Source organism: Anopheles coustani, chromosome 3 (genome assembly GCF_943734705.1).
Source record: "Anopheles coustani chromosome 3, idAnoCousDA_361_x.2, whole genome shotgun sequence".
NCBI lineage: Eukaryota > Metazoa > Arthropoda > Insecta > Diptera > Culicidae > Anopheles > Anopheles coustani.
The window spans coordinates 35,412,235-35,438,890 of record NC_071288.1 but is presented as its reverse complement, the minus strand read 5'-3'; the positions used below and the strand labels follow the sequence as shown (position 1 = coordinate 35,438,890).

At 42.9% G+C, this 26,656-nt stretch overlaps 3 protein-coding genes across 3 annotated transcripts in view; 2 read left to right on the top strand and 1 right to left on the bottom strand.

The window, feature by feature from the left end:
- Window positions 1–14,815, top strand: part of LOC131271889 (uncharacterized) — a 36,002-nt gene extending 21,187 nt beyond the window's left edge. Inside the window, exon 2 of the mRNA XM_058273456.1 lies at window positions 14,676–14,815. Coding sequence (XP_058129439.1) covers window positions 14,676–14,678 — 3 coding nt within the window. The 3' untranslated portion in view covers window positions 14,679–14,815. The remainder of the gene's footprint in view (window positions 1–14,675) is intronic.
- Window positions 5,278–23,218, top strand: LOC131271890 (inositol-trisphosphate 3-kinase A-like). Its single transcript, XM_058273457.1, has 7 exons — window positions 5,278–5,968; window positions 19,590–19,766; window positions 19,832–19,904; window positions 20,450–20,580; window positions 20,651–20,791; window positions 22,182–22,292; window positions 22,388–23,218. The coding sequence occupies exons 1-7, from the start codon at window positions 5,705–5,707 to the stop codon at window positions 22,940–22,942; spliced, it is 1,452 nt and encodes a 483-aa protein (XP_058129440.1). The 5' UTR covers window positions 5,278–5,704; the 3' UTR covers window positions 22,943–23,218.
- A 940-nt stretch (window positions 23,219–24,158) lies between these two features.
- Window positions 24,159–26,051, bottom strand: LOC131272304 (cytochrome P450 4C1-like). Its single transcript, XM_058273988.1, has 5 exons — window positions 25,880–26,051; window positions 25,497–25,694; window positions 25,241–25,426; window positions 24,561–25,175; window positions 24,159–24,499 (listed from the first exon to the last, which is right to left on the bottom strand). Exons 1-5 carry the CDS (start codon window positions 26,049–26,051, stop codon window positions 24,159–24,161), a joined length of 1,512 nt encoding a protein of 503 aa, XP_058129971.1.
- Window positions 26,052–26,656: the final 605 nt, after the last annotated feature.

The following is a 26,656-nucleotide window of genomic DNA, read 5'->3' as shown; positions in this document are numbered from 1 at the left end:
AGCACGTTCCCGGGGAAGAAGTAAATTAAAACCATACAACAAGTAATGTAGCTGGGGTGTCTCACCAACGGGACGTTCGTAAACACCACAAGGCCTCCAGCGAATAGCGGCCGAGACACATGTCGAACTTGGTGTTTACTCTTTTTTGGAGCACCATTGCTCCATCGGTGGATGGCGAAAGGTGCAGGAGCTTAAGAGAGCTACCATAACAACTCCGGGCAAGACAGGTGATTATTGAACCAGTTGAATACATCAGGATCACAGTTTATCCGTCGCTTTACACCTTCCTTAAGCCGATTGCACATAAATCATTCCCTTATCGTCACCAGACTGGGGATCCTTGCCAGTACACGGGATTTCTCGCCTCGCCAAATCGTTGGTTTTGGAGCCAGCGTACTACTATGTGGTTTCGTTGTGTCGACAAGGAACTTGGCAAGTTTTGCTATCCTGAGCATTCTTTATCACAACCAAGGAACACTATGTTAATCACGGCAATGCAGGATTTAGGCCGCATACATTTTTGGGGAAAGCAACGGGTTGTCATGCAGCAAAGTCCTGTGACATTTCTTTGTGATGTTGATTAATGATAGCTTTGCTTAATGTTAAGTAGAAGTACTTGTTTTTATATTTTGTAATATAAAATAATGGCCATCAGTATACTGGCCATTGAACGAAGAAAATGACGTGAGAAAAGCACTTATGCACTTGTGACATTTCCAATCAATATTTTGAATTAGAAATAGCATAACAATATAAATCGTTACCACATACTACCACATACTCGCAACATTTTGCTCTTTATTGATAACTAGATTACGATTCAACTTTGTTGGCTAACCAGTAATAAACGTTAGTTGTTGATTTCAAAATCATATATTAAATTGGGCTAATTTGTTGTAAGTAGTACTATGTTTTGCGATATAACTTTAAACTTACTCCATACTACGACGAAAGTGCTGTAGCAGAGCTGGACTGATTCGTATATTCAAAACGTGTTCTAATGCTACCAAACTTTTAGTAGAAATCATTGATCGTCAAATCAGCATTTATTGACATTTTTCAAGTTTGGCATTACGACCGAATGTTTTCATTGGGTTGACACTGTTACAGCGAGAATGTTTAGCACATTCATGCATGATACGTATCATTTTTAAAGTTTCATCATTTGTCTCAACGTTTCATGTCATGTGTATGTTTTCCTGCGGTTTTATGTGGATTTGACAATGAAATATGTTTAAAAAGTTCAAAAATTAAATTGCATATTTTCAAACCAATTGAAGCTAAGCAATATTAAAATGCTATAAGTTGATATAGACTGTTTGGATTGATTGACCAACTCTCCATAGTTAGTAAACACAAATTTCCCAAAAACAGCCAAACAACAAAGCTTGTGGTGTGAAGCAATGACGCTCACAAGCATTCAAAGGGTTGAAAGAAGCCATAAACTGTGAGAAAATATCACCAACGCAGGAGTTTATTTTCCTTACCATTCAAAGAACGGAGCTTTTTCTCAAAGCCTCAAGCTGTCTGCTATTGACTTGATTTGGTTTAACCGTTCAAGTAGCGATAGCCGCACTCATTCGACGCTATCAGTGCATTATGAGGTAGAAAGGATTGTCCATCGTCAACATGTCTACTTTTCCGTTACCGAACGAGCTCCAAGCGCACAAACCGTTCGTTCGCCAAACATCATCCGCAGCTTAACGCCATCACTTAGCGATGTCTGCCCGAGCCGGAGTCTGTTTGTCGGAGATTCAATATTTACTTATCACGCTATCAATTGTCGGCCGGGGACCAATAAACAGGATTTGGGGCCCGTGAAGACCCCGCTTCAGCTACCGTTACGCGCATGGGGCCGTGGTTAATCATTAATTAAATATGTATCGGCCGTGCGACGATTGGATACAAGCTTTCGTTGGCGATTTCGTATGCGATCTCTTCTTCGGACCAGTTTGAGATTTGCTTTGGGATTAGGGTCCGGATTGGTCCTCCGAATAGGAGGCCGTCAATCGATGACGACCGGCGCACATGCGAACCCGTGCGGAATCGATCAATTTATGCAAATATGACAAGCGGCCTCCGTGCGTGAGCAGCGAAAGGCTCTTAAGTGTCGCAACCGGGACCCGGACCGGACCCGAACCCCGAACCGGCGGACGGAAGCGTCCATTTTGTTTGCGATAACGTTTCACACCATCTGTCACACACATGGGGCGGCAGTTGTTTGCTCGGACCGGTGCGCAAACGGCATCTCGCACCTTAATCCATACCGCGGTTTCATCCTCTCCACACGTCCCCGGCTCGGAAGGGAAACGAGTTTGTCCTCCCCGGGGATTGCCGTTACGTTTGTCCGCAGCTTCCGTGCGTCACCCGATGGCGGGGAAGATAGATGGAAGTTCTCACACTTAGATGTGGTCCACTCCCATGTGGCCAACGGACAGGCGATACGGGTTGAGTTCGTTTCTGCGTTTCCCATCCCCGGCGCAGGCCCTCACTTTGGGCATCGTGGTTTCTTAAAATGCTTTTGCTAATTTACTGTCAAGTTGTCAAACGTTTTGAAAGGATCTGGCTACTGTCGTTGTTTGTTGGCGCGGTGTTAGTGTTGTGACCGGCGGGCGTTTACCGCCGGGCTTTCGGAATCGATTGAATCTGATAGTTCGCCACGGTGGAAATCATTTTTATGTTTATTTATTTTCCGTCAAAACCACGGCACTCGTTTGATGTGCGAAGAAAGGCTTGCGGAAAGTGTTAACAAGGTTTTAAGCTGTCACTGTCGATTTGAGTTGACACGTTTATGATACTGCCTATGTAGATTTTCAAGAAGGATCAGCTATGCTAAATTTTGATTGGATAGCGTAGAATTGAGTTGAATAAAACAAGAAAGAAACCAAACTACACAAAAGGTTAATTACAGATAAAAGATAAGCTCACAGCATCGATGGTTAAAAAAAATATCTATAATCTACCAATCATTCATCCTAGTCATGCTTTCACATTCACGGTGGTACAACATAATCGATCTGTAAAAATAGTTTATAGAGACCGGTTAGTTTTTGTTGGAATCAAATCTGAGACTCACGTTAATGCATCATTACGTAAAAAAGCATGCTAAACCAAAGGGCATTCAATGTGGTTGCCGATGCTTCTGTTTGTCGGCGCCGAAGGCGAAATGGTGCGGTTTCGTTGGATGATTACTTTTTTATTTGAATACTTTCACCTTCCGGCCTCGGTGCCAAAGCGGCAAAGAATTCCCGCTCGAAGGCAGAGCATATTCGATGGGTTTGGGTGTTTAGCATTTGTTTCGCTTTTGTTTTTGGAATGATTAAGGTCCGGTTATGCTTTAATAAGCCGCTTAGCGCTGAAATTGGGTGAATTTTAAACTGCGCTTGCCCTAGGGGGACTTTATTATAGGCAATACAAGCAGGCTAGTTGATTGGACCAGGATTATGCGATTTCAAAGGTTAACTATGAATAAACGATTAAGAGACTAGCTAAGATTTAACAAGTAAACATTTAAAAAAATTAAATTATTTCAAAAATTTCTTCTCAGAGTTTATCTTTATTTCCCCCCATTGAATGCCACAAAAATGTTCGTACATCAAACTGTTGCTCTTTCACCTCTCGTAAACGTTTCCTTCCATCAATTGGTGAAGTGGTTTATGATGTGATCGGTTTTATGATGAGCAATTTAGTGGAGATCATAACAGTGAATGACTTGTAGAGCCTTAGGAGTCCCATCGAGGAAATCTTGATTTCTTGGACTCAAGGAACAAAAAACGATCAATAAATATTGCCTTCGTGCGAGTTTGGGGTTATACCTATATAAGTCTCAAACCATTTTTTTATGAGTCAACAGACGGTTCAGACAGTAACGACGCCGACGCCAATGCAGCTTGTTAAGTTTCGTTTGACTTTCGACCGTAAATGCGGCGTGGAAATTTGCAGCCAATTTGCACATTTCGCCTGAAACGGTCACCTGGTGTGGTGTTGACGTGTGATTGCGTTTTGTTTATTTCCGCTCCGGCGCCGTAAAAAAGGCGTGTTCAATGACAATAAGCGCTCGCTGTACAGTGTGTAGGAAAGAAATGTGCTGGCCAGACTTGTGGCAAGTAAGCGCCAAAAGCAACGGCTCGATACTTACTCGAAACCAGTCTAGCAGTTGATGCAATAAAACGGTGTGTTTACATCGGTTCAAAAATTAAAGGGGAAAAACACACACTGGTACCAATTACTGTTGCCAACATTGTTTTCGCGGTTTTTGATCGAATGTGATCAGTAGGATCTTTGCAGTTGTTTAATCTTTTTTTATAACGAACATGCTAACTAACGAAACGTTCATGTCATGTATAACGTAAAATATTGTTTATTTGTCTTTTATATTTTTTTATTTGTCTTTTAACAAAACTTCTAACAACCGTCTTGCTACCATTTTATTTCTCGGTCAAAATTCTAGCCTTCATTTAAAATCATATAATTGTGTAGATGATAATTCAATCATTTCAATTTATGAATTGGAAAATAGTAATGCTTACTTTACAACAATTGTATCTTGGTTATCCCATTGCTTTCGTTGATAATGGTTATTTTACAACATAATCCTTCAAACGAACGATGTTTGTAAATAATTCCGAAATCAAAGATACTATTTAAATATTCTTAGACTGCGCAGAACAGCTGCTTTAGTATAGTTTTTTCCGAGTTTTGTTTAAAAGCGACGCCATTTCAAAGCTGCGAGGAGTATTCATCATTTTGATTTAAGATTTGAAGGCTTTGAACGATTGTTGACCACGAATCTCGATGTTTAATTGAAAGTACTTATCGCTCCCGAACGATCGGCCGGGCCACACCCGAATTCGGCTGGCTACCAAAGGTTTCATATTACGGAGAAGCGACCCCAAACAGTGGGCGAAGAGATACATGCAAACAGATGATACAGATAACAACCGGCGGCAACGGTGACATTTAAAGTGACAACCGCACCGCCGCGGCTTCCCGATGACGTGATAATCCCTACGGCAAAGCAATTATTTTTCGCTCAATCTGTGGCTGCATCTGCATTTGAAACGCGCTGTTTCCGAAATTTCTACTGCAGTAGCTTTTTGGGTAGTAAATGTGTTGGGTATTTCTTGTTGGATTTCTCGTCGAGCGTTCCACTTCCGACCGAAGGCCTTTGTCCAGCCGCCCATAAAGAAGTCCTCTGGAATCGTGCGTCGCTACCCTTTCGGATCAATCCCTTCCCGGGCTTACTCCTTCATCTTCCGCCTTTCTTCCGCCCTCTAGGATACGCACCGCAATTACGCACTGCCGCCGATTGACGACCGTTGGCGGAACCCGATGACTGAAGCGTTAATTACGCAGCCATGCCAAACGATTACAATTTAATTAATTGCTTGTGATGTGCGCTCCATGGGCAGTATTTTTATGGGCTCGTGCTGGTTATCCGCTTCCGCTCGACCGAACGCCGTAGCGCTTGTCGACGGGAGAAATCGAACTGATTAACGGCGGCGGTGGCACGCAGCAGGGAGCCAGGATCTGCGAGCTTTCCAGTGAACAGCAGTGAGCTTTCGTTCCTATGTGTATGTGTACGTGTGCGTTTGGTGTGAAAAAGTGTCGTGAAAAGAAAAAGCAAACACTCCCCAATCAGTGCTGCTGTGGCTCTAGTGTTAGGAAATAGGCTAAACGGCGTTTCGGACCATCGATATTCAGTATGTCGCTGTTCACATCGAATAACACGCGGCCGCGGTCGCTCATGGAGGCGCTGCTGGCAAAGAAGATCGAAGCGGCGTCGCAGCAGACCGGTCCAGGCGGATCGCGGCTCATCCGGACGGATTCGATGGACTCGAGCAGCAGCATCGGTTCGCTAGGGTCGCTCATTTTGGGCGAAGATGTGTGCCACTGTGACGACTGTCTGCTCGGCATTGTCGACCTGTACACTATTGGTCCGAAGGAAACCGCGAGTGGCATCAAAAAGGTAGGCATTGGAAGAACACAGCATCAATTTAGTGCCGCAACTAAAGGATGGGATGACAAAGTATTCAATATACTTCATTTTTATTTACATATACTTACATCATATTAGTTCCGCAAATAAAGTTCTTTCGTTTTGCCACGGTATAACAATCTTATCAATCAAATATCAAACAAATTTATAAAATGTTTAACAGATCAAATAGGCGATTTTAGTCCTTCCTTCGCGGCAAGCTACTGCTTCGTAACGAGAATTATTGGAAAAGATTTTACATTTAAGTATTATCAAAATATGTTTAATTAATACTAATGGAGATCATCATACGATTCATCTCCTCTAGCGATAGTTGTATATATTATACTTTAGCCAAATTTGTCCATAACACTGTAATCTACTTCTTATGTCAAAAGAACAGCGACTTTGGCATTCCCTGATCGTTGATAAGGCATATTGATATGGCCACAATAGTTCATAATACAAGACATTAAAGTTATTTAGAGCTCTGAGTTTAAGTGTGTCTTAACTATTTCACTAGCCTTTAAAGGTATTTGACCTACCTTCTATTTCATGGACGGAATAATTCAGCCACTTTTTCCGTTTTACCGCAGCACGGTCCGTGGCCGGAACCAGGTTCAAGCTGGAGACCGCTGAACCGATTGAAGATTTTCTATACATGTGTCAGAATATTGAAAAATCCACATCTGCTAAGTTCTGTGTCTCACAACATCCTTTGTGTACACTCCGCGGTAAAGTAGACAGTATGAACAAGCTTGGTTTGCTGTTTTATCCATAACGGATCCAATTTAAACAATAACAAATTTATATGAACGCATACAATGCTACTCTTGCTGTTATTTTCGAAAGAAAGGGGTTAGAGTTCTTCGTTTTTGCAATATAAATCGTTGAAATAAGCCCGTTTTTAAATCCGTATGTTGCAGCACACAAAACGAATGCCTAACATTTCCAAGCGCCTAAAGGTATGCTACGAATTGTTTCCTGAACCGGTCCTGCAACCGCTAAAAGAAACCGGTTCATTTACCATTCAAATTAACGGTTAAAACAAATATAAGCAAATTGACTGTTTCAGTGTTGAATGCCAATCGAGGATTCATCACCTCTCTTCCCAACAGTTTATTTAAAAAGGAAGTTAAGAAGAAAACCTTTATCATCACCTGATTACCCCCTTCCTTGAATTTATTTTGTTGTGGCAATAAATACATTTTTTCTGCTTTAGTGTTGTTAACAGAAAGAACAAGAAAGTTAGCAGACCATTCGATGAAGCAAGCATGTACATTTTAAATTTTAGCCTTTGAATGCTTTGAAACGAAAAAGAAGAAATGAAGAAAATGTACAATTTTCGCACCAAATACAGCCGTCATTGACGCACTTCCTCCTGGCGTAGCATCGATCGGACCTGATTATTAAGTGGCCTTCTTTACCTACTCCGCGAGCATTATTTGATCGGCGATTCGCTCTATTTCATAGTCGTTGCTGTTTTGTTTTACATTCGTTTGGCAGCATTGACGCAAATGATTCGGAAAATGTTTCCATCCATTTTCTTTCTTTACTATGAAGATCAATTGTTTCTAAACTAATGAAACGGAATCATCTCTAAAACACCCTAAGCTTTTAATAATGTGTTCCTGGGGTCTATCAGTGTTATTTGCCAAATTGATATTTTTATTAATTTAAACCTGGGCCGATTTATTGTGGGTAGAAATAATAAACACTTCTCAATACAATAAGCAATCCTCTCTTTAAACATTTGAAACGCTCAATTTTGTTGTAATTTTGCTGCCGTAGGGTAAGGTTAGATTTCGCTCCAAAAATATTTTCCAGATCATGTTCATACAGTGAGGAGATTAAAGTTATTTCCAACACTTGACTTATCTTATTGAGTTTAGAATTCATACCTGAGTTGCTGCAGTAACTTCCTCCTTTGGTTCCGAAATAGTGCACTCGTCTCCGGATGTAATAAAGAGGGACGTAGAGAGTTGAAAAGAAAGAAACAAAGAGACATAGAGAGAAAGAGAGAGAGAAAGTGAACAAGATAGAGAATTGCATTTGGAGGCTGGATCGGTCGACAACGCAATCACCGTGCCAGCACGAAGCTATGAATGAATAAATTAAAATATTTAACGAAGATAATTTATTTTATTGCTGCATTGTACGAGCTGCGCGTATGCGCACTTATCTCAGCGAACGATGGTAGCGAATTGCATGTCGTTGCCATTCGCAACGGTCATATGCGTCGCTTTCGGTTGCATTGCTTTTCTCGCGCGAACCAAGCGCAGGCATGTTGTTGTGCGACCCAAAATTGGCACCGGGCTGAAAATAACGTAAGCTTTTTTCGAATTTCAACCATTCCATTCAACCCTACACAGCACGTCACGGTACTTTACACGTCTGGGCTCATTAACGTGTTTGGCGTTAAATGTGTTGATTTTATTACGCCTCTCAACATGGTTTTAGCCATGTGAATCATCCAATCATTCTGGTTGAGAATCGACGGTAAAGCAACAACAAATGAACATTTTCGTTGTTTGTGCGTAGAACTTATCGTGTTTATAATTATAATGTCCAAAACGGCGATGTAGTAGTGCATTAGTCTATTCAATATCTTCTCCTGTTTAATTTGATCGAATTTTTTTGTGTGTTTTTGATATTAAAACTGTTTTAAACAAGGCTTGGTAGTAGTGGCACACGTTGAAAGATAAAAATGAAAAATATGATCTGAAACTGGGGTCGACATACACTTCGTAAAAAGGGCCAGATGATTAAAAGGAAACCAAAATCGCGAGCCGTAAACCTTTTTAATTTTAATTTGTGGGTAAATCCTATAAAAATTGAGATGGATTTTTTGTATGACATTTTCTTATGGGCGATTACTTTTTCTTGTTCTACAACAAAAATAGGAATATCTAAATAATTGAAAGTTTCCAAAGCTCCAATATTCTTTATTATTAAATGTTTTATAATTAGGCTTTTTTTCATAAACGAAACATACGTGTTAGATTTAGTGTGACGTAAAAATATGTTATTTAAACATGTTCTAGAAATGCAGCACAGAAACAATGGAAAATAATGTTTTTAGATGGTCTCTTTTTACTCTTTGGTATTCATTGAAAAACATCCCTTTTCGGAATCCGGTTGTATGAAAGTTATTTATAATAAATTTGGAGAAACAAATTGTACCTCCCTACCTCTAGATTTTTAGCCACCCAAAAATAAACAATTAAGATCGACTTCACGAAGTCTAAAATAATATTTCAGTCGGTCAAAAGTGACCCGAAAATGGCCATCGATTTGTGACTTGGTACGAAATGGAAATTTCCCTCGTGACATATCGCGCGTGTGATTGATCGTTTGTTCGAAGAAAGATCTGTCCGCACAGAAGCGTCCCGGCGAACCGCGAAGGGTTTGAAGCTTTCGCGGTCGCATTCCGGCGTGTTTTGCGCGATACTCACACAAGCGTGACCCGCGCGCCAACGTGCAAACGTAGTTGTGGGGGCACACGCACCGTGGAAACGAACACTCGCGATCCCCCCCTGTCACAACAAGGCCTACTATCGACGTCAGATCGCGACAGTTTCCCACACACAGCCTCACAAGCGCGCCGTCTTCTCGTATCACTGATAATCGTTGGCTTGCGTGCGAGGCAAAACCGCCGATCAGCGTCACCGTCGATCGTCCCTCCGCTCGCTGCGATCTCCACGATCTCCCCACTGGATGTCCCCGCTTCCCCCGGCGTTCAACTCCACTCGCAATGCCTCGTCGTACAGCCGTTCGGAAACGAGTGCTTCGAGCCTCGCGCTCATGTTGTTGATAGTTCAGTCTAATTCCGACCACCGGCCGCACCGAATGTGCGTCGCGCGTTATCGCGAGGGTAGACTTTGTGCTTCGTGCAGCCTCCGCGCTGGTTCCCACCAAACGCAAGCCCCTTCCCCCTTTGCCATCGCCTGGCCCCGGTCGCGATCAAATCGAACTGTATTCTTTCATCCGTGTGCGCGCGTGGAGCTTTCGGGATCGCCTAATCAGGCGCCATAGCCGGAGGCGAGAGCTGGATGCTTTTCGTTAGTTGTTTTTCGCCTTTCTCGCGCATCATTACCGTGTCACGACCTGTTTTAGCGGTTGTCAATTTTTAACGCACACACGTGTGTCAAGTGGTCGTCCAGTTTTCACCACCCCCGAAATACATTTTATTCCCGGCCGGACTTTGTGTGGACAGTGGAGGTCGCGTAGTGAAAAAAAAAAAAACAAACCGGCGAACACAAAGCAACGAAAACTTTCACTTTTGCGACCCGGGAAAAAGGTTAAAATTTCGGTCGGCCTACCGGTTTTTTGGGGTGACGGTGAAACGGTGCCGTGTTTCGATTGCGACCCCCCAAAACAGCGCGCTGGTGATAGGATAAACATTTCCCTTTGCCATACACAGGGTACGTGTGTCCGTCAATGGAGTGTGTTGTTGTTATTCTTCGGCAGGGAGGGTGGTACAAAATCTACCCCGCAATCAGGCAAAACTGTGCGTGGCAAACATGGCTAGAATAAACGACCCCCGGGAAGGGGGGGTACACGTTCCGTGCTGCTGGAACGGAACCGGGCGGACACGAGCAGCATTCTTCTCTCGCTCGCTCGCTCACTCCGACCCATCCGGCCCCTGGCTAAATATTTGAATTCTAGATTAAACCCGACACAATACACAATCGGCGGCTAGGAATGCTGTTGCGCCGCGGGATCACGAAACCGCATGCCCTGGGAAACACTAGGGCTCTCGCTGATAGTCGCTTTCGCTTGCCATGGGGAAGCCAACTGCTCGGTCGACCGGCTTTTGGCTATCTATCCCCGCTATGGACAAGCGTTATCTCGCGTTCGACGGGCTGAAAGGTACACGCGCTTCAGGTTGTCGAGGGTGCACGGAGAGATGGGGTTCCTGCTGGGGCGGAAAACCCACCGCCAATGTTGCTGTAGCACGCGGCTTATACATTGTTTACCGTACAGGCCATTATCGGGCCAGCGGTGCCGAGCGATGGAGGTTGTTTAAATGTTTGGTATTTTTCCCCCAATAAAGCGAATTGGCGAATTGGAGATAAGAAGGTAGTCAGCAAGGTGTTGAGCAGGGTTTTGTATGTTTTGTATGCGCAACGCCAAACAGTTGTCGAACATGTTGCTATACATATCGGGGTTAACGACAAACAGTGAGAAATAAAATAAAATCTCACACATTGACATGAAATGATTGCTTTTGTATAAATTACTTCTATTTAGTTTTAAAACATAACAAACATCTCAAAACCTTGGAATTGACAGGTGTGTTCAATTTTTCAGGAAGTAATTCTGAAGGGATTCCTCAAACATGATGGGTCAACCCTTTGGTCGTATCGCCTTTTGCGGAGAATGTGCCCACCGGATTGGGGATGGACAGTCTGTGGGTTTCACACTTCCAACAATAAAAAAAAAAAACAACAACAAACCGTAACTGCTCTTGAACCCAACCTGTCACCCGGAATCCACGCACGATTGGTTTCGCTTTTTTCTCACATTTTGCCTAAGATTCCTGAGGCCGCATGAAGGTACTTCTTAGTTTGCGTTGGCACAACTCAATGGTGGACCATGTCGTAAATCCACGGCACGTCAATAGACACAACCGTTCCGTTGGTTGTGCACTTCCACACCCACGGGGTGCCCTTTTGTCAGAAAAAGAAGCGCTGAGCGAGGAGCAATCGATGGATGAATCATCCACGAGGTTGCACACTCTGGACGTGGGTTTTTCGGGAAGATCACTTCATTATCTCAGCTCGTCTGAGGGTGGGGAGGAGTTACGGAAATAGCTGCTGAGAACGAGATATGATTTTGTGAGTATGGGGAATATTCAATCCGTGATGGTGGAAATTCCCTAATTTGAAATACGATAATTGTAATATTCTATTCATCTGCCGTTTTCATCTTCGAAGATTAAACCAACCCATCTCCGTGTGATATGTCGAAGATATTCCTTTCACAAAAGATGTGACATCTCGGTGTCCTTCACATTGACTGTATGCTAAAGAGCAGAGGCTACAACCAGTAGCCTCGTTCCGCCCATCGATCGTCGGTATCGGAGCAGGAAATTTGGCATGTGCTTTGGAAGCGTTAATCGAACACCGGACGTCACTTCAGGCGCGGATCGATGATGTTTTCAGCCCCGGTCAGCTCACAAAACTTGCGTCAAGCAGGTTGCTTTAAATTTCAAAACACTTTTATCGTCATCGACGTCATAACGCGCACCCGATCACATTGGTTTTCGGTGGTGTGAATCGGGTTGGCCTGGGTCGGGGGATTGAATCAAAATAATGAATTCACGTTTTAGTATTCAAACACGTCATAGAATGGCTTAGCGCAAAGCTATAAAGTATAAAAGACTCAAAGTCCGCATCAATACATGATAATCCATATTAAAAAAAAAAAACAAAACAAAAAGTGTCTTATCACTTGTGAAAGTCATTTGCTTTTTATGTTCTTCAACTGAATTCGTAAACATTTTGGGAGAGTTCAGCAGTTTACCGCTGGGCTATTTAGTCAAAACTGTCTCTTATCACTAGTGTGATTTATTTGGATTTCTGTATTGTACATGAACCATAAACAAGATTGGAGGGATCAGCAGTTTATGAACATTTTTTGCCCTACATTTGTTATACCATTTCCATCTAGGTTGGAGAGTTGTTATTTCAACTTCGTTGAAATATTACCTCCGAATATCGCAACAAATTTTAATTAACAAAATTGAACATACCAATCATGAAAACCAATTGTGCAATTTTTTACTACCAAAACACCACACTCGAATAATCTTTTCTAATTAAGTAAATTGCAATAGAAAGTACCATTTGTTGATTTTGTTGCGATTTCAATTGAAATTTTATGAGTGCTGAAAATGTCAATTCTGCACAGAATAAAAGGTTTCTCTAGACTATGTCCAAATGCAAATTAGATGTTTTTCAACACGTTGTAAAGTTTTTACGGACTTGCGACAAAAATGCGTTGATAACAAGTTCAGGAATCTACTTGTTATTAAACAATAGAACAGTAAATAGAACAAAACTGTGGAGTTCGTTTTGGATTAAAAAAAGATGTCTAAAAGTGAAATATTAACACTAAATCAAATAGTAATTTTTGGAGACTTTCAAACAAATTTCTAAGTTCAACTCCAAACCAATGAAATGGGGATCCTCTTGGAACTCTATCATCCCAGGGAACATTTTCAACGGTTCTATTTACACAATCATCTCGAACCAGCATCCATGAACCGGTCTTCCAAACGCTCGTCCACTAGACACCCTAATGGGGTTTGTGGCATTTCCTTATCACCAAGTCGACGCTCACCGCCCGTGCACGGACTCGTCTTGGCGTCTGGCGAGCGCCTTTGCGAGGTAGAGAAATAATATTTTATTGCCGTAACGATCGGAGCGCCGTCACACGCTAGTTACACAATAGTACGATCCAGTGCCAAAGTGGGAGACCGGTGACAGTGGCAGAATCACATCGCCAAACTGCACTTGCACTCGCGAACTGCAATGCGCTGGCAAGTTGTGGCCGCCTTTTGCGTGCCGGCGTGATTTTACGACGATGCTCGGACGGAAAGAATGTCAACTTGGTTGTGAAAGCGTGACGCAAATCGTGATGAGATTTCGATCCCCCCTGGAGAATTGTTCACCCTCCCAGCGAATGGTGTTATTCACTGGAAATCGCTCGGAATGGCGTAATTAGGGTTCATTCTCGTGCCTTTCGCTGCGCTTCGGCCTCAGATGGGTTTCTTTTCCGATGCCATTCGCCACAAATTCGGGTGGCCTGAAGAAACGTACCGCTTTAAATCATCAACCCATCAGCATCGGACGTCTTCGCCAAAAGTGGCAACCTTTCACTTCACCTGATTGACGAAAAGAAAACGGATTCCCTGATGGGTGCAGGGTAATGGACAAAACAGGGGGAAAAAAACTCCGTCCAAAAGCCCTCATAAAGTTCGCCATGTTTTCCTCATGCGCAAAGTGTTGCACGCCCCGAGCACAAAAGCAATCCCATATCTTTACCCTTCGATCGATTATACCATTTGTGGTGTAATTTCGTTGAATTATAATAATGTACAACTGATTACTGCGCTTCAACATTGATCACCACCGGTCGATAGAGGACCCGAATGGCGAAACTTGAACCGCACCGGGACGGTCGAAGAACCCCTGGGCCGAGGGGAAGCCATGTGTCGGGAGGGTACGGCCATCATCATCCGGTAGCCATCGCCGTTTTATTTGCCAGCGGAACCGGTTCGGGTTCGGGCCGGCGACTTCCAAATACGTCCCCATAAGTACCGCAATAAATTCCCCCCACCTCTATCCTCCCGCTCCGTGCAGGGGTGAAAGACTTGGACGCGTCCCGACCGGTGGCCAACATGACGCTGCATAAGGCCTTTTCAGCCGGGTTGGCCCGATGGCTCTGGCCCGGTGACACTTATGGAAACTTGAACAAGTGGCTCCGGCCCGGCTGAAGACAAATTAACTTCATGCGGCGAATGTGCGGCCGGTGCCGCGTCGAGACTTGATTTACTTTTGCCTTTCCGGTCGGGGACTATGCGGGGGATACGAGGACCGTTCGGTTCCATCGAAGCAGGGCCATGTTTGCACACCGTTTGCGCCAAAATTGCCGCACCGCAACTGAATGTGTAGTTTGTGTCGATTTGCAGTGATCTTCGTTGGAGGAAAAGAGAGAGAAAGAGAGAAAAGAGAAAGAAAAGAAAGCACATCACGTCCCGGTGGAGTGAATGCCCTTCCCGACGACGGACCACCAGCCAGCCTGCTAAAGGATGCCTATCTGCACGCTGCCGACGGTGACAATCTACGAGGACTTTGATAAGCTCAGCGCGAAGGAGGTCTACTTCACCGAGTCCGGCGACAAGGTGACGGTCAAGCTGCTGCACTTCCCCAACCTGAGCCCGGAGGAGCAGGAGCACCTGAAGAACATGTCGGACAGTGGGGACGAGCACGGCAGCGAGGACTTCGGCGCGTCCGGGGCCGATGCGCTCCCGCGCAGCCGGAAGAAGTCCTTCACGCGCAAGCTGTCCGCGGACGCACGCAAGTTTTCCGCCTTCGGAAATCGCAAGAACTCCAAGGATTCTGACTTGATGCCAGGGCAACAGGGCGCCGGTGCACAATCCACCCAACCCAACCAACAGCACCAGCAACAACAGCAGCAACAGCAGCAACAGCAGGGACCATCGTATCATCACCATCATCACCACTTCCACCATCACCACCATCATCTGTATCAGCAGGCGCAGCTTCCAGGCGCCACTCTCCATCATCACTCCTACACGCAAAGCCACCAGCTGCGGACGCGCAATCAGAGCACGCAGCCAGCCTCTCAGCACTACTATCAGAATCAGCTTCCGATCGTGCAACACCCGGCAGGTGGCGAGGGTAGGGCTACGGGACGGGGCGCGTTCGGGGGCGGTGCATCGCTGCGTCACCGTATGAACTCGAACCGTTCGCCGTCGCCACGGCAAGCCCCCGCCAGCCTCTGTCCCGGCTACGAGCAGTACCAGATGTCGCTGCTGGAGGTACCCATGCCACGTGACTATGGCGATGCATCGAGCGACGATCTGAGCTCCGAGTGGGACTCGGACGTGCCGGATGTACGCCATGAACCTGGAGCGAAGGTAAGCCCGAGCTGGTCCGTTCCCTGAGGCAGCGTATGCCTTTTAGGAGTACGTAAACTCCCGTTGCAATGAAATTGATCCACCTGTACGGCTTGGAAAACCGTTTAGCGGGAGTACTAGCAGATAAGTTTCAGGTGTTTGGATGCGGAAACACTTGGTGGTATATGTGAGCGTTGAGTTCTGGAATCTTGTACGAAAAAGTCGGCTGAACAAGAACGTGACCACTCTAGCATGTGTCTGCAGGCCTATCTATACATTTTTTAAGGTCTCTTTATATATGACTGTTTATTCGTACTTTTCTTGACAGTTATTAATCGAATCGGATATAGACATCAACAATCAATTACCATCATTTCGTGGATTAATTTCTTCAGCTCACCTCCTTTAATTCTTCTAGTTGGCCAAAACTAGTGCTTAATAAAACATTGCTCTAAATGGAAGAATATACCGAGGTATAGTTAAGACATTGATAGCTGTATTTGACATTGTTTACTCTTCCTCGTGATCGAAGTTAGCTACTAGAAGTTGCTAAGTGTCCTAGTACGTAAAATTTTAGGTTTTTGGAAATTTAGAATTTATTTGTGCTCTAGAGTATGATTTTGTCATTTTGTCGAGAGTGGTATTAGTTTTCGTTTTTCAAATTTATTACTATCAAGTTCTCGATAAATTTTACTGCCTTGCAAAAATTGCACGTCAGGTGAAATATTTTTTCAATATCTGTTTAACACTATAATACATTGCTTTGGAATCATGCTCGAATGCTTTTTAGCGGTCATGTTGACCGCTCTTCTTAACACGGTATAAACGTAAACAACATTTTGGCAAAAGCGCAAAAATGCTCGGTCGTGTCGATATCTTCTCGACGATCCAAATCGACGCCACTTACGCGTCGAGATTCTGCGCGGAAACGAAACGACGCGGCTAGCCATTTTTTGGATTTTTTCTAAAGTGTGTGCATGGGACAGCGTCGAGAAAACTGACAGGCACCGTCGAGAAATCGTGATACCCGCAACTCTTAAGTATATTTGTTTACTATCTTCTGTGGTTTTTAATTTTTTGATGTACCACTTTGTAATTCCTCTAACTCGGCTGTTTGGATTCTAGTGTTAAACTTTTCCATACAATTTTTCTTCTTTTCGGTTTGTTTTGTCCGTCAGAGAGTACTTGTACGAAAGGCGAAAGAAAGGAATTAAACACATGAAATGCTGATTTGTTTTTTCTCGAAATTGACTTAGAGAAGACAAAAGTCAAAAGTGTTCTTTTTTACCTTGAAAACAAATGAAAAAAAAAAACGCCGGTCATGGAAATATCGTAGCTGTAAAAGATGAGGCGGGAAAAGAAACTGACTTTAAATGGAAAGCGCTCTCTTAGCATAAATCAGGAAAGCATTATTGGTTCTATAAAACTAAGAACGAATATTCAAATACAGGATAAGAAATATCATCTCGGTTATTGGACATTAGCATCTGGAATATGTTATGTGGGAAGTATATTCCCTATGACTGTTAGAGTTAAATCATCGAGCTGTGATTCACAAGGCATTGCATTTGCCGTTCCGTTCGCTTCGTTTCACAGAGAATCACGTCCGGTTTTCTTCAAATGCATCGGACCGAGGAATGCTTCACAAATCGCCCTGACGTCACCAACATCGTACCGGGCTCATTAAATGTCATTTCGTCAGCGCTCGCCGGAAGGACACTGCGTACGTCACGCCAGTTCCCGAGCCGCCCTTGCCGTGTCACTTTCCCTTTCGAGCGCATGTGCATCGATCGTAAAGTGGAATCGGATGATTGAGAAGAATTGGTTCTCAAACAGAACTGTTCCACTGTTTAACTTTGCTCTTATTTATTTTGACGGCTCCGTACCATCGCAGGAAGGGGAAGACCTGATAACCGACCGGCGCGAGATGGTGTGAACGATTCTGTTTCTTTTTCTAGCCTAGCTGCAACTGCGCAGTGTGGCTTAAAATAGTACGGGCGACCGTGGGCGGACCATGTGCACATGTGACCCCTCCGGCGAGGTACAATGATCCATTGGTACCAGGGATAGATGACATCGGCGAAATGACAGTCTTCATCAAAGCATTAGTCTTAAATGCTCTCCATCCCGTGCCTCGCTGCAAAGATAATCAACGTGGAAAATGGCGATGGTATCTGGGCGCTCGGAATGGCCCTGATTCAAGGCGTTCCGTGCCGCACAATTGACTTCAATTTCGCCGGGAATACATTCTCCATTACAAGACGCTCGTATTTAAAACACGCGCACCATATGCCGCGATGCAATGTGATATTAAATGACCCACCGTCCGCCACGATAGCACTGTGTCACGCACGGGTACCCTTCCGGCACCGGGTATTTACTTTCGAATAAATCAAACTAAACCCAGTCCTCCGGTACTCACTTTCTCGCGCTTCCTTGCCATTCCCTTTTCATCCATCCCGCGGGGTGGACATGGTACAATTCGTGAATTTTAATTTCACGCCACACCACCCGATCAATCGAACCGATCGGCCTAAGGCTAACGAGCCAATTTGTCGGTGGTGAAGGGAGGGGGTGAAAATCTCATCAGCCGAAAATGGCACAACAAACGCCCCAATGCCGCGCGCGCAAATAGCTGCGACCGGGCGGGACAATCGTCAATATGGGACACCATTTACGCACGAACGTTCGCATGATTTCGCGGGGCGTTAAATGGAGCCCGCCGAAGCAGGACGCAACCCGTTGGGGGACCGACGCCGGCGTCATACCGTTGGCGAAGAAATGTGATAGCTACAGGTGGCATTTACGTAACGTCGATTGACGCTTACGTACACACTGCTGGTGGAAGAAATCTGTGACAACAACAAGTGCGCCCTGGCGTTAATAAAAACCCTACACTTTGGCGTTCAGCATAGGCGATTATTGGGCGGGGGTTGGGGAACAAGTGTGAATATAAAATTTTGGAATTATGTTTTGAAAATGATCCCTTCCTTAATTCTCTCACGATCATACGTTATAGCGACAGTAGATGGTATATTTCTATATGACGTGAATGAAATACTTTAAAGGTTAATGGAATAATGGGTTTTAAACAAAATGTAGGCACATTTTAAAACTTATGTTTGGAAAATAAAAGCAATTTTCCTTGTCATATATCCCACATTCACCACAAACAAACGACAAGCTTTACCCATTTGTACTAAAATCTAAGGTTTTCAATCGAGAACCAACCTCCTGTTTGAATGTTTCAATACCTGATTTTTTAATTCTGCAAAGGCTCTTCATTTGGCAGGCACATGCATTTGTATAGCAACATTAGAATGGCTTCGTTTTAATGAAGATTTAAGTTTATTTTGCCATTATGTAAATACGTATATATTCTTCATTCTTAAGTTATCGGAACCGGAACGAAACGATACGAGTTCTGTGGTTTGAACAGAACTGGAGTCTACAAACTGTAATGTGAGCCACTCGCAGATGCTCCCAATGCTCGGTAATCGAATCGATGCACAAGCAAGTATTGATCACTGACGGAAAGCTGTCAACGCGACAGCGTGATCGACATATTTGACCAGCACGCTCGGTGATCTGCAACGGATACGGATAACTCATGCGTTCTTTTTGTGGATGGTGTATGGTTTTGTTCGCAGTGCGGTTTTCTGTTTCGATTCGAACGACGCAATAAAATATCGAATTGCTATCTTGAGAAGATTCTGGTTGTCGGTGAAGACGTTTCGATCGAGGTGTTACCGCAGAAGGGATATTAACTTACGGTTCGTTCATGTTTCTAGAATAAAGGTGTTTTAACGGGATCTAAAACCATCGGATCATTGATTTGTTATAGAAGGAATCAAATAGAATCTAATAGAGATTAGCTACCCATTCTAAAGTTGTCGGTTTCACGCTATGTCCCTTATCAATTGTACTAATAATTATTATTATTATTGTTTGTTCCATCAACAGCCTTCCGGGTGGCGCAAGTTGCGCAACATCGTCCAGTGGACTCCGTTCTTTCAGACGTACAAGAAGCAGCGGTACCCGTGGGTTCAGCTAGCCGGGCATCAGGGGAACTTCAAGGCGGGCCCCGACCAAGGGACGGTTTTGAAAAAGCTGTGCCCCAAAGAGGAAAAGTGCTTTAAGGTAGACGGCATTTTTAAAACGACTTTTTTTCGAATTCATGACCTAACTGATTTCTACTTCGACAGGTTCTGATGAAGGATGTCTTGAGACCCTACGTCCCGGAGTACAAGGGTCAGGTGAACAGCGAAGATGGAGAATGTATCCTTTTTCTAAAATCAATGCCCAGGCAAAACTATCAACAATCCCACTCAATTTGTTAAATATCAATCGGTTTTCATACGCTTTAAATTATTAGTCTAAACCGACCGTCAAAAGAACCATTATACGTTCGGGTAGAATGCTTTTCAAAATCAAAAGCAAAGCTTCGTTCATCTTATCCGATCTTGACTAGACGGGCAAAGTGTGGTGATAATTGATTACTAATTAGATCGTCACGTTAGTATGCCGTTGGTTGGCTTTTCCCCGACAATACGTTATACGAAACGTGCTCTCACTCACTCAGTGCACTGATTCTTTACATTAGGTTGAGTTATTATGGCTCTGCTTAGCACGCCGTCTAGGTTAAGCATTTTGCGATAGTATAGATGCAATTCGTACCACTATCTCACATAGTCTCGGAAATTGTTATGAAACTAACCCAATTTAATTGGAAGTCGTTCTGGGGTGAAATTAAAAACACAGAAACACAGTGATTCCACAACATTGCTTCATTTTCCTTAACCAATAAATACATCATCGTACAGCTACCTATATACAGCTCCAGGATCTACTCAGTGACTTTTATCAACCGTGCGTGATGGATTGCAAGATAGGCGTTAGGACCTATCTGGAAGAAGAACTGTCGAAAGCCAAAGAGAAGCCGAAATTGCGGAAGGTAAAAGCACATCGACTGTATGGTGCTTTGAGATGCCATCTGATCATACGTTTTATGTTCTGTTTTGTAGGATATGTACGAGAAAATGATACAAATCGATCAGAACGCCCCCACCGAGGAGGAGCACCGTGCGAAGGGTGTCACGAAGCCACGCTACATGGTATGGCGGGAGACGATTTCCAGCACCTCGACGCTCGGATTTCGAATAGAGGTAGGTTGGCTGTGCCGATCAATCAAGCCAGTGTTCAGCCGGCCGGTTGATAGATTGAGAGCGTACCAGGATGTGTACATTGCCGTTTGGTTCACTGTTTATGACAATGTTTAGATAGGTGATGTTATCGTTCGCTCCCAACTGAACCGCCGTTAAAACGTTTTCGATTCACATGATTATTTTGGTATTTGAAAAAGACTAATGAACGAGAATTTATATCGCTGAAAAAAGAGTTTTAATTTTATCAAATTCAAATTCATCTAAAAACATGAAAAAATGTATATACCTAACGGCATATACATGAATGGAATTAATGTAACATACAGATGATAAACTGTGCATATCTATACATATTTTTGCTGATTTTTTGTAAGGAGTCACTGTTGATCTTTTCTCACATTAAGCTTAAGCACTGCAGATATTATTAAAGATTTGTTTGATTCCTGTTTTTTAAATTAAACCATCTAAATTTTACATCTGAAAATAAATTTTACTAACACATACCAAACAAAAATAAGATAAAAAGGAATCGATCAAATATCAATAATTTTAAATATACCACAATTGTAACTATTAAATTAGACCTCTCAAAACAACTAAATATCATAAAATAGAATGTTATGTCCAGATCTCGATATCGAGCATTTCTTTCCTGGAAGTGATTCTAATAAAGTTTTGACAGAAAAGGTCAAAGTGTAACAACAACAGCAATTAGAACAAGCATAACAAATAACTCTCAACCAAAGAATTAAAAACATATCCCTTATATACCGATCATCGCCGGGGCGTCAAGCTAATTATACATTATTTTCGAGTCTAGTAGACCTTAGAAATGACTACCATGATGAGATTCTTTATTGTATATTTATGTTGAAAACAATATTGAAATGAAGTTTTTACTACAAAGTGTGTTTGTCTTGAATTCTACTCCGTTTCATATTTTATGAAAAGCTTAGTTCTTTATGGCATGTAGATTTTAGAACACTTTAATACACTTTATATCACTAGAATTAAGGCTTATATTGAGCTCAGAATCGTATAAGATTTATAGTTTAGTAAAAAACACACAATTCCCCTTTAACACCAATGATAAGTTATTATATCTTTTGGGTATTTATGTAACCTTAGGAGCATCATATGAATATCATGGATGAGTATTTTAGACTAAGAAAGAGAGAAAATTTCGCCAGGACATATAAGAGCTTTGACCCAATAGAAAAAAAACAAGCGGCCTAGTAGTGTTTAACAAATTCTCTAGTGTCTACAAGTTTACCGCACAATGAGTTAGTTGCTTACTACACCAATTCCATTGAACAATGCCTAATTGAGATGAGTTAATAATATATAAACAAGTTAAAAAAATGTTATTGTTGCTTCCATTCTTTCATAGGGCATTAAAAAGAGTGATGGAACAAGCTCAAAGGATTTTAAAACAACTAAATCTCGCGACCAGATCTGCGATGCTTTTCGTGAATTCACCGAAGGATTTCCACATGCAATGGTAAACTTTATTAACTTTACAGCCTGTTAAACTTTACACAAAATTGCGAATTTATACACTGATTTAAATGTATGTACTTCTATCATCCCTTGCAGCCCAAGTATATCCAACGGTTGAAGGCAATCCGAGCGACGCTGGAGTACTCGGAATTTTTCAAAGGACACGAAGTAATAGGCAGCTCGCTGTTGTTTGTACACGACCGGCACAAGGCGAGCGTATGGTTGATCGATTTCGCGAAGACTGTTAACCTGCCGGAGAACGTCACCATCACGCATGACAGCAAGTGGAAGGTGGGCAATCACGAGGATGGCTACCTGATCGGCATCAACAATCTGATCGAGATCTTCAGTGAAGTGCACGATCGTCAGACGATGCAAACATTAACCGATCGAATACCGCGGCTATCGCTTCCGGACGATTCCAATGGCATGTGTGCGACGGGTGTGGATGACCCGGAACGAGATAAACCACGAGAGAACGATGCGTCGCCAACTACCTTACCCAACTCCTCCGGCCAAGGCGACGGTGAGATCAACTGCGTCAACAACAATAACATCTATGGCTGCAAAACGGATGAACAGCAGCTAGCCGGAGGCAGTACGCCCTCCGAGGCGGGGCTTCGAGACTGCGCCGGTACGAAGACGAGCTAGTGCGGCAGCTAAACATGGACTGAAACTCACGGGAGCACAGAATCTGAACGATTGCGGCTGAGCCGGCAGTAGAATAAGGGAAATTATGCACGTGGCCGGATATTGACAAGCCCAGTTGAACAGTCGCAAATGACTTACAGCTTCGCTGCAAGGCTGGCAACTTGGCAACCGTTTTCCATTGATTGCAATGGCGGGTGAGAAACGGATGTTTAATTTATGAAACACAACGATCGAACAATTTAAGTAATAAAGTTAACTAATAAGTAGTGTCTAGTAGTTCATTAAGTTGGCATATTTCAATACATCTCTACCGTATCTTGAAATTATATGATTCATGCGTATTTTCCGAAATAAAGAATCAGGGTAAGGAAATAAGACAAATGAAAGCTAAACACATTTGAACTTAAACAGACGAGTAATATACTAATAATTTTACCATCGTACTCTTTTTATGTATTTTTGACCGTAAATGCTCATGGCACACGCATTTTTGATAAATGTACTTTACAGCGATCTTTGTAGACCCATTTGTTTGAAACTATCATCAACACCGCTTGCTTGATTCCTTGAGAAGCTTTTGACTTTGAACATGTATGGATAAAAAACACCCGTCACTACAATTAAAAAAACAAATAATGAAACATCTGCCTGATACGTGAGAAAATCAAATCATTATCAATCCATTAATGATTTGAAAACATTCAATGCGAATTCAAGCAATAATTATATAGTTACTTCTTCGATTGTTGTTTGGTTCCAGTATCTGATGAAACTATGAGAATCATAAAGAAAGTAGTTTCTAATGAATGTTGATTATAGAAAGAGAGATTAACTCTATTCAATTGATATGAATCTTCGATGACCATTCATACACATACCATCAATATTCGTAATTTATTACGTATTTACCCACATTAGTTGGAGTAAAATGGAATTTAAATGTTGCTTTAAGTTCGATGATATTTTCTTTCGATAAGGCATTTATTTCAATATTATTTTACCGATGCAAAAAAGTTTGTATTTCAGCAAATATTGCTATTTCAATATTTTACTTTGCTAAATCAAAGTTTCAATTGGTACCCTTGAAGGTAAATTCAACGTAGTAGTTGGTCTATATAACCGTGGCTTCTATAAGTCTGTTCAAAAAGTTATGCTTGTAACAGTCATATCGCGCGAAGTTTGTTACAAATATTGTAGCATTTAGAGTACGTTTAACTCATCGTTCTTCAATCGACACCATGCATCCATTCGTGATCCTCAGTATAATGGCAAACTTCATATTCAAATCCTCCATTTTTAATGAGGTTGCAAAGCGATAATTCCGTACCAAATGTGCAATTAGAATTTTCATCGACAGCCACGCGTACCGGATGCCGATGCAGTTTCGGGGACCTCCACTGAATGGCAGGTAGGCGTAAGGATGACGTTTGGCAACTTTTTCCGGTAAGAAGTGATCTGGATTGAACTTCTCTGCCTCCGGCCCCCAGATCGATGGCTCCCGGTGAATGGTGTAGATTCCGATGCAGACACAGCTGCCCGCAGGTATGGTGTGTTTTTCTATTCAAGGAAACTTAATTTATTTTTAAGGTTTCTACTTACAGGTTTGAATATTTCTTACCATCCAGCTGCACATCGGCAACACATTTTCGACCAAGAAGAGGCCCCACTGGGAACAGACGCATCGTTTCCTTGCAAACCATCTCAGTGTAGACAAGCCCATTGGCCTCCTCGGTCGTGACTGGTTTAGATTTATCCGGACACACACTCATCACCTCTTGGTACACGGCTTCCTGTACCTCTGGGTGAATAGCGAGCATGAGCAGAAGATTCGATACTGTAGTCGCCGTTGTATCGTGACCCGCCGCAATGATCGTGTCTATATGATCCATTATGTGCTCATCTGTCAGAGAAGGATTATTCTCGGCCACATCGAAAAGATTGTCGGCAAAGTTGAGGGCAGGCTTCCTTCCATAACTATCGTCATTAGGTCGAACTTCTGTTTGTCGTGGTTGTTGCTTCCACTCCTGCAGCAGTCGCTTGGACATTCCTCTTATGGTATCCCAGCACTTTGTCTCCGTTTTGTAATCTTCCGTAAGTCTGTACAGCCACTTGGGATATCGATGCACGGAGAGAATGCGTTTGAAAATGAGCGAGAAAAATGTGTCCAAGCTGTTGAGGTATGCATCGGCTTCATCGTGACTCTGCATGTTAAGATCCGTGCCGAAAGAAGTACCTGAAACGTGAGCTGATATGTCAGCAAACACTCTTGACACCGTGCAATTTATCTTCGATACTCACTGAAAAACGCATCAATGTTACACTTGGCTATATGCAAATGAAGATCAATTTCGCCCTTTCCGACGTATTTCTTGAGTGTTTCCACCATGATAAAGTCCTTGTCGTTGAACGTATCGACAAAACTTGCCAGCATCGCGGGGCTGAAGGATCGGTTCAGAATCTTACGATCGTTTTTCCAGATGTAATCTAATTGAGGGAACGCAACGCTCGTATGAATAGTGGGATAATGAGGCACTGTGCACTTCCTATTACCTACCCGGAGAAGCAAATAATCCCCGACCAACTCGGAAGAAGTTGTAGTGAAACGTTTTGTTCAGCAAATGTGGTGAATTCAGCACTGTTTGTATGTGGTCCGGATTGTCGTTGATGCCTACAACAAAAAACGGTCCGATCCAAACACCTACCGGTGAGTTATACAAGGGGGAATACCGGTTTAGAACTTTAAATAAATCATCTGTTTTCAAACGAGAAGAAAAACAAAACCTCAGTTTAGAACTTTTTATAACTAGCACATTCGTTTCTTTGAATTTGCGAATAACTCGATCACATTGGAGAAAACACCGTTCACAACAAGCATTTTATCGCTTTAAAAACTATCATCACAGTTTTAAATAAAGTTCGAAATATCAAATTAGGCACCTCCAGGTTTCTTCCCAAATATAAGGTACAGTTGACCGATGAGAGGCAAAGCAAATGGCCCGTCCATGGTTCCGGCCGCGGTGTACAGCTTCTGCCGCTTCCATCGTATGACCAGCAAAGCCACCACCGTAAGTAAAACGAATGCGTAGAGTAAAAGTTGCTCCAAATGCATCATTTTGCATTGACTGTGGATGATTTGATAGAGAACTGATTGAATTCAACAAATTCTTAATCAATGGGGGTACTTGTATCACCTGAAAGTATTCGACACGAACTAAGCTCGATGGCTTGCACAGGTACTTGTTTTATATGCCGCAATATGGCATGCGCGTGGTGGGATTACAAATTAGCGTTAATGATGCTCAACTGGCGCGATCAGATACTCGTCGAGAGCTTCGCTGGGAACCGGCTTGTACGTCTCGTCTGGTAGAGTTAACGGAGCTGTCGGCCAAGTAAATCTATAGGACGTGGTCGTTTGGCTAATATGTGCTGATCAAAGATTAGAATGAAAGTTACATATGAACTAAACAATCGTTGCATAATTGACTGAGCAAAGGTGGTAGATGCTAGTGTAACGTGCAACTATTAAAATACAAACGTAACAATGTACATGTGCTCGCAATCTAAGTTTAGGTTATTTTATGCTCATTCATTTTATGAATTTATGAATCTCATCGATCCATGAACCTTGAATTTGTCTACATCTTACCCATCTCCACCTCAATCCCCGTAGATAAAATGAGGCAGTATAGAACCCGATATAACGACCAGCTCAAT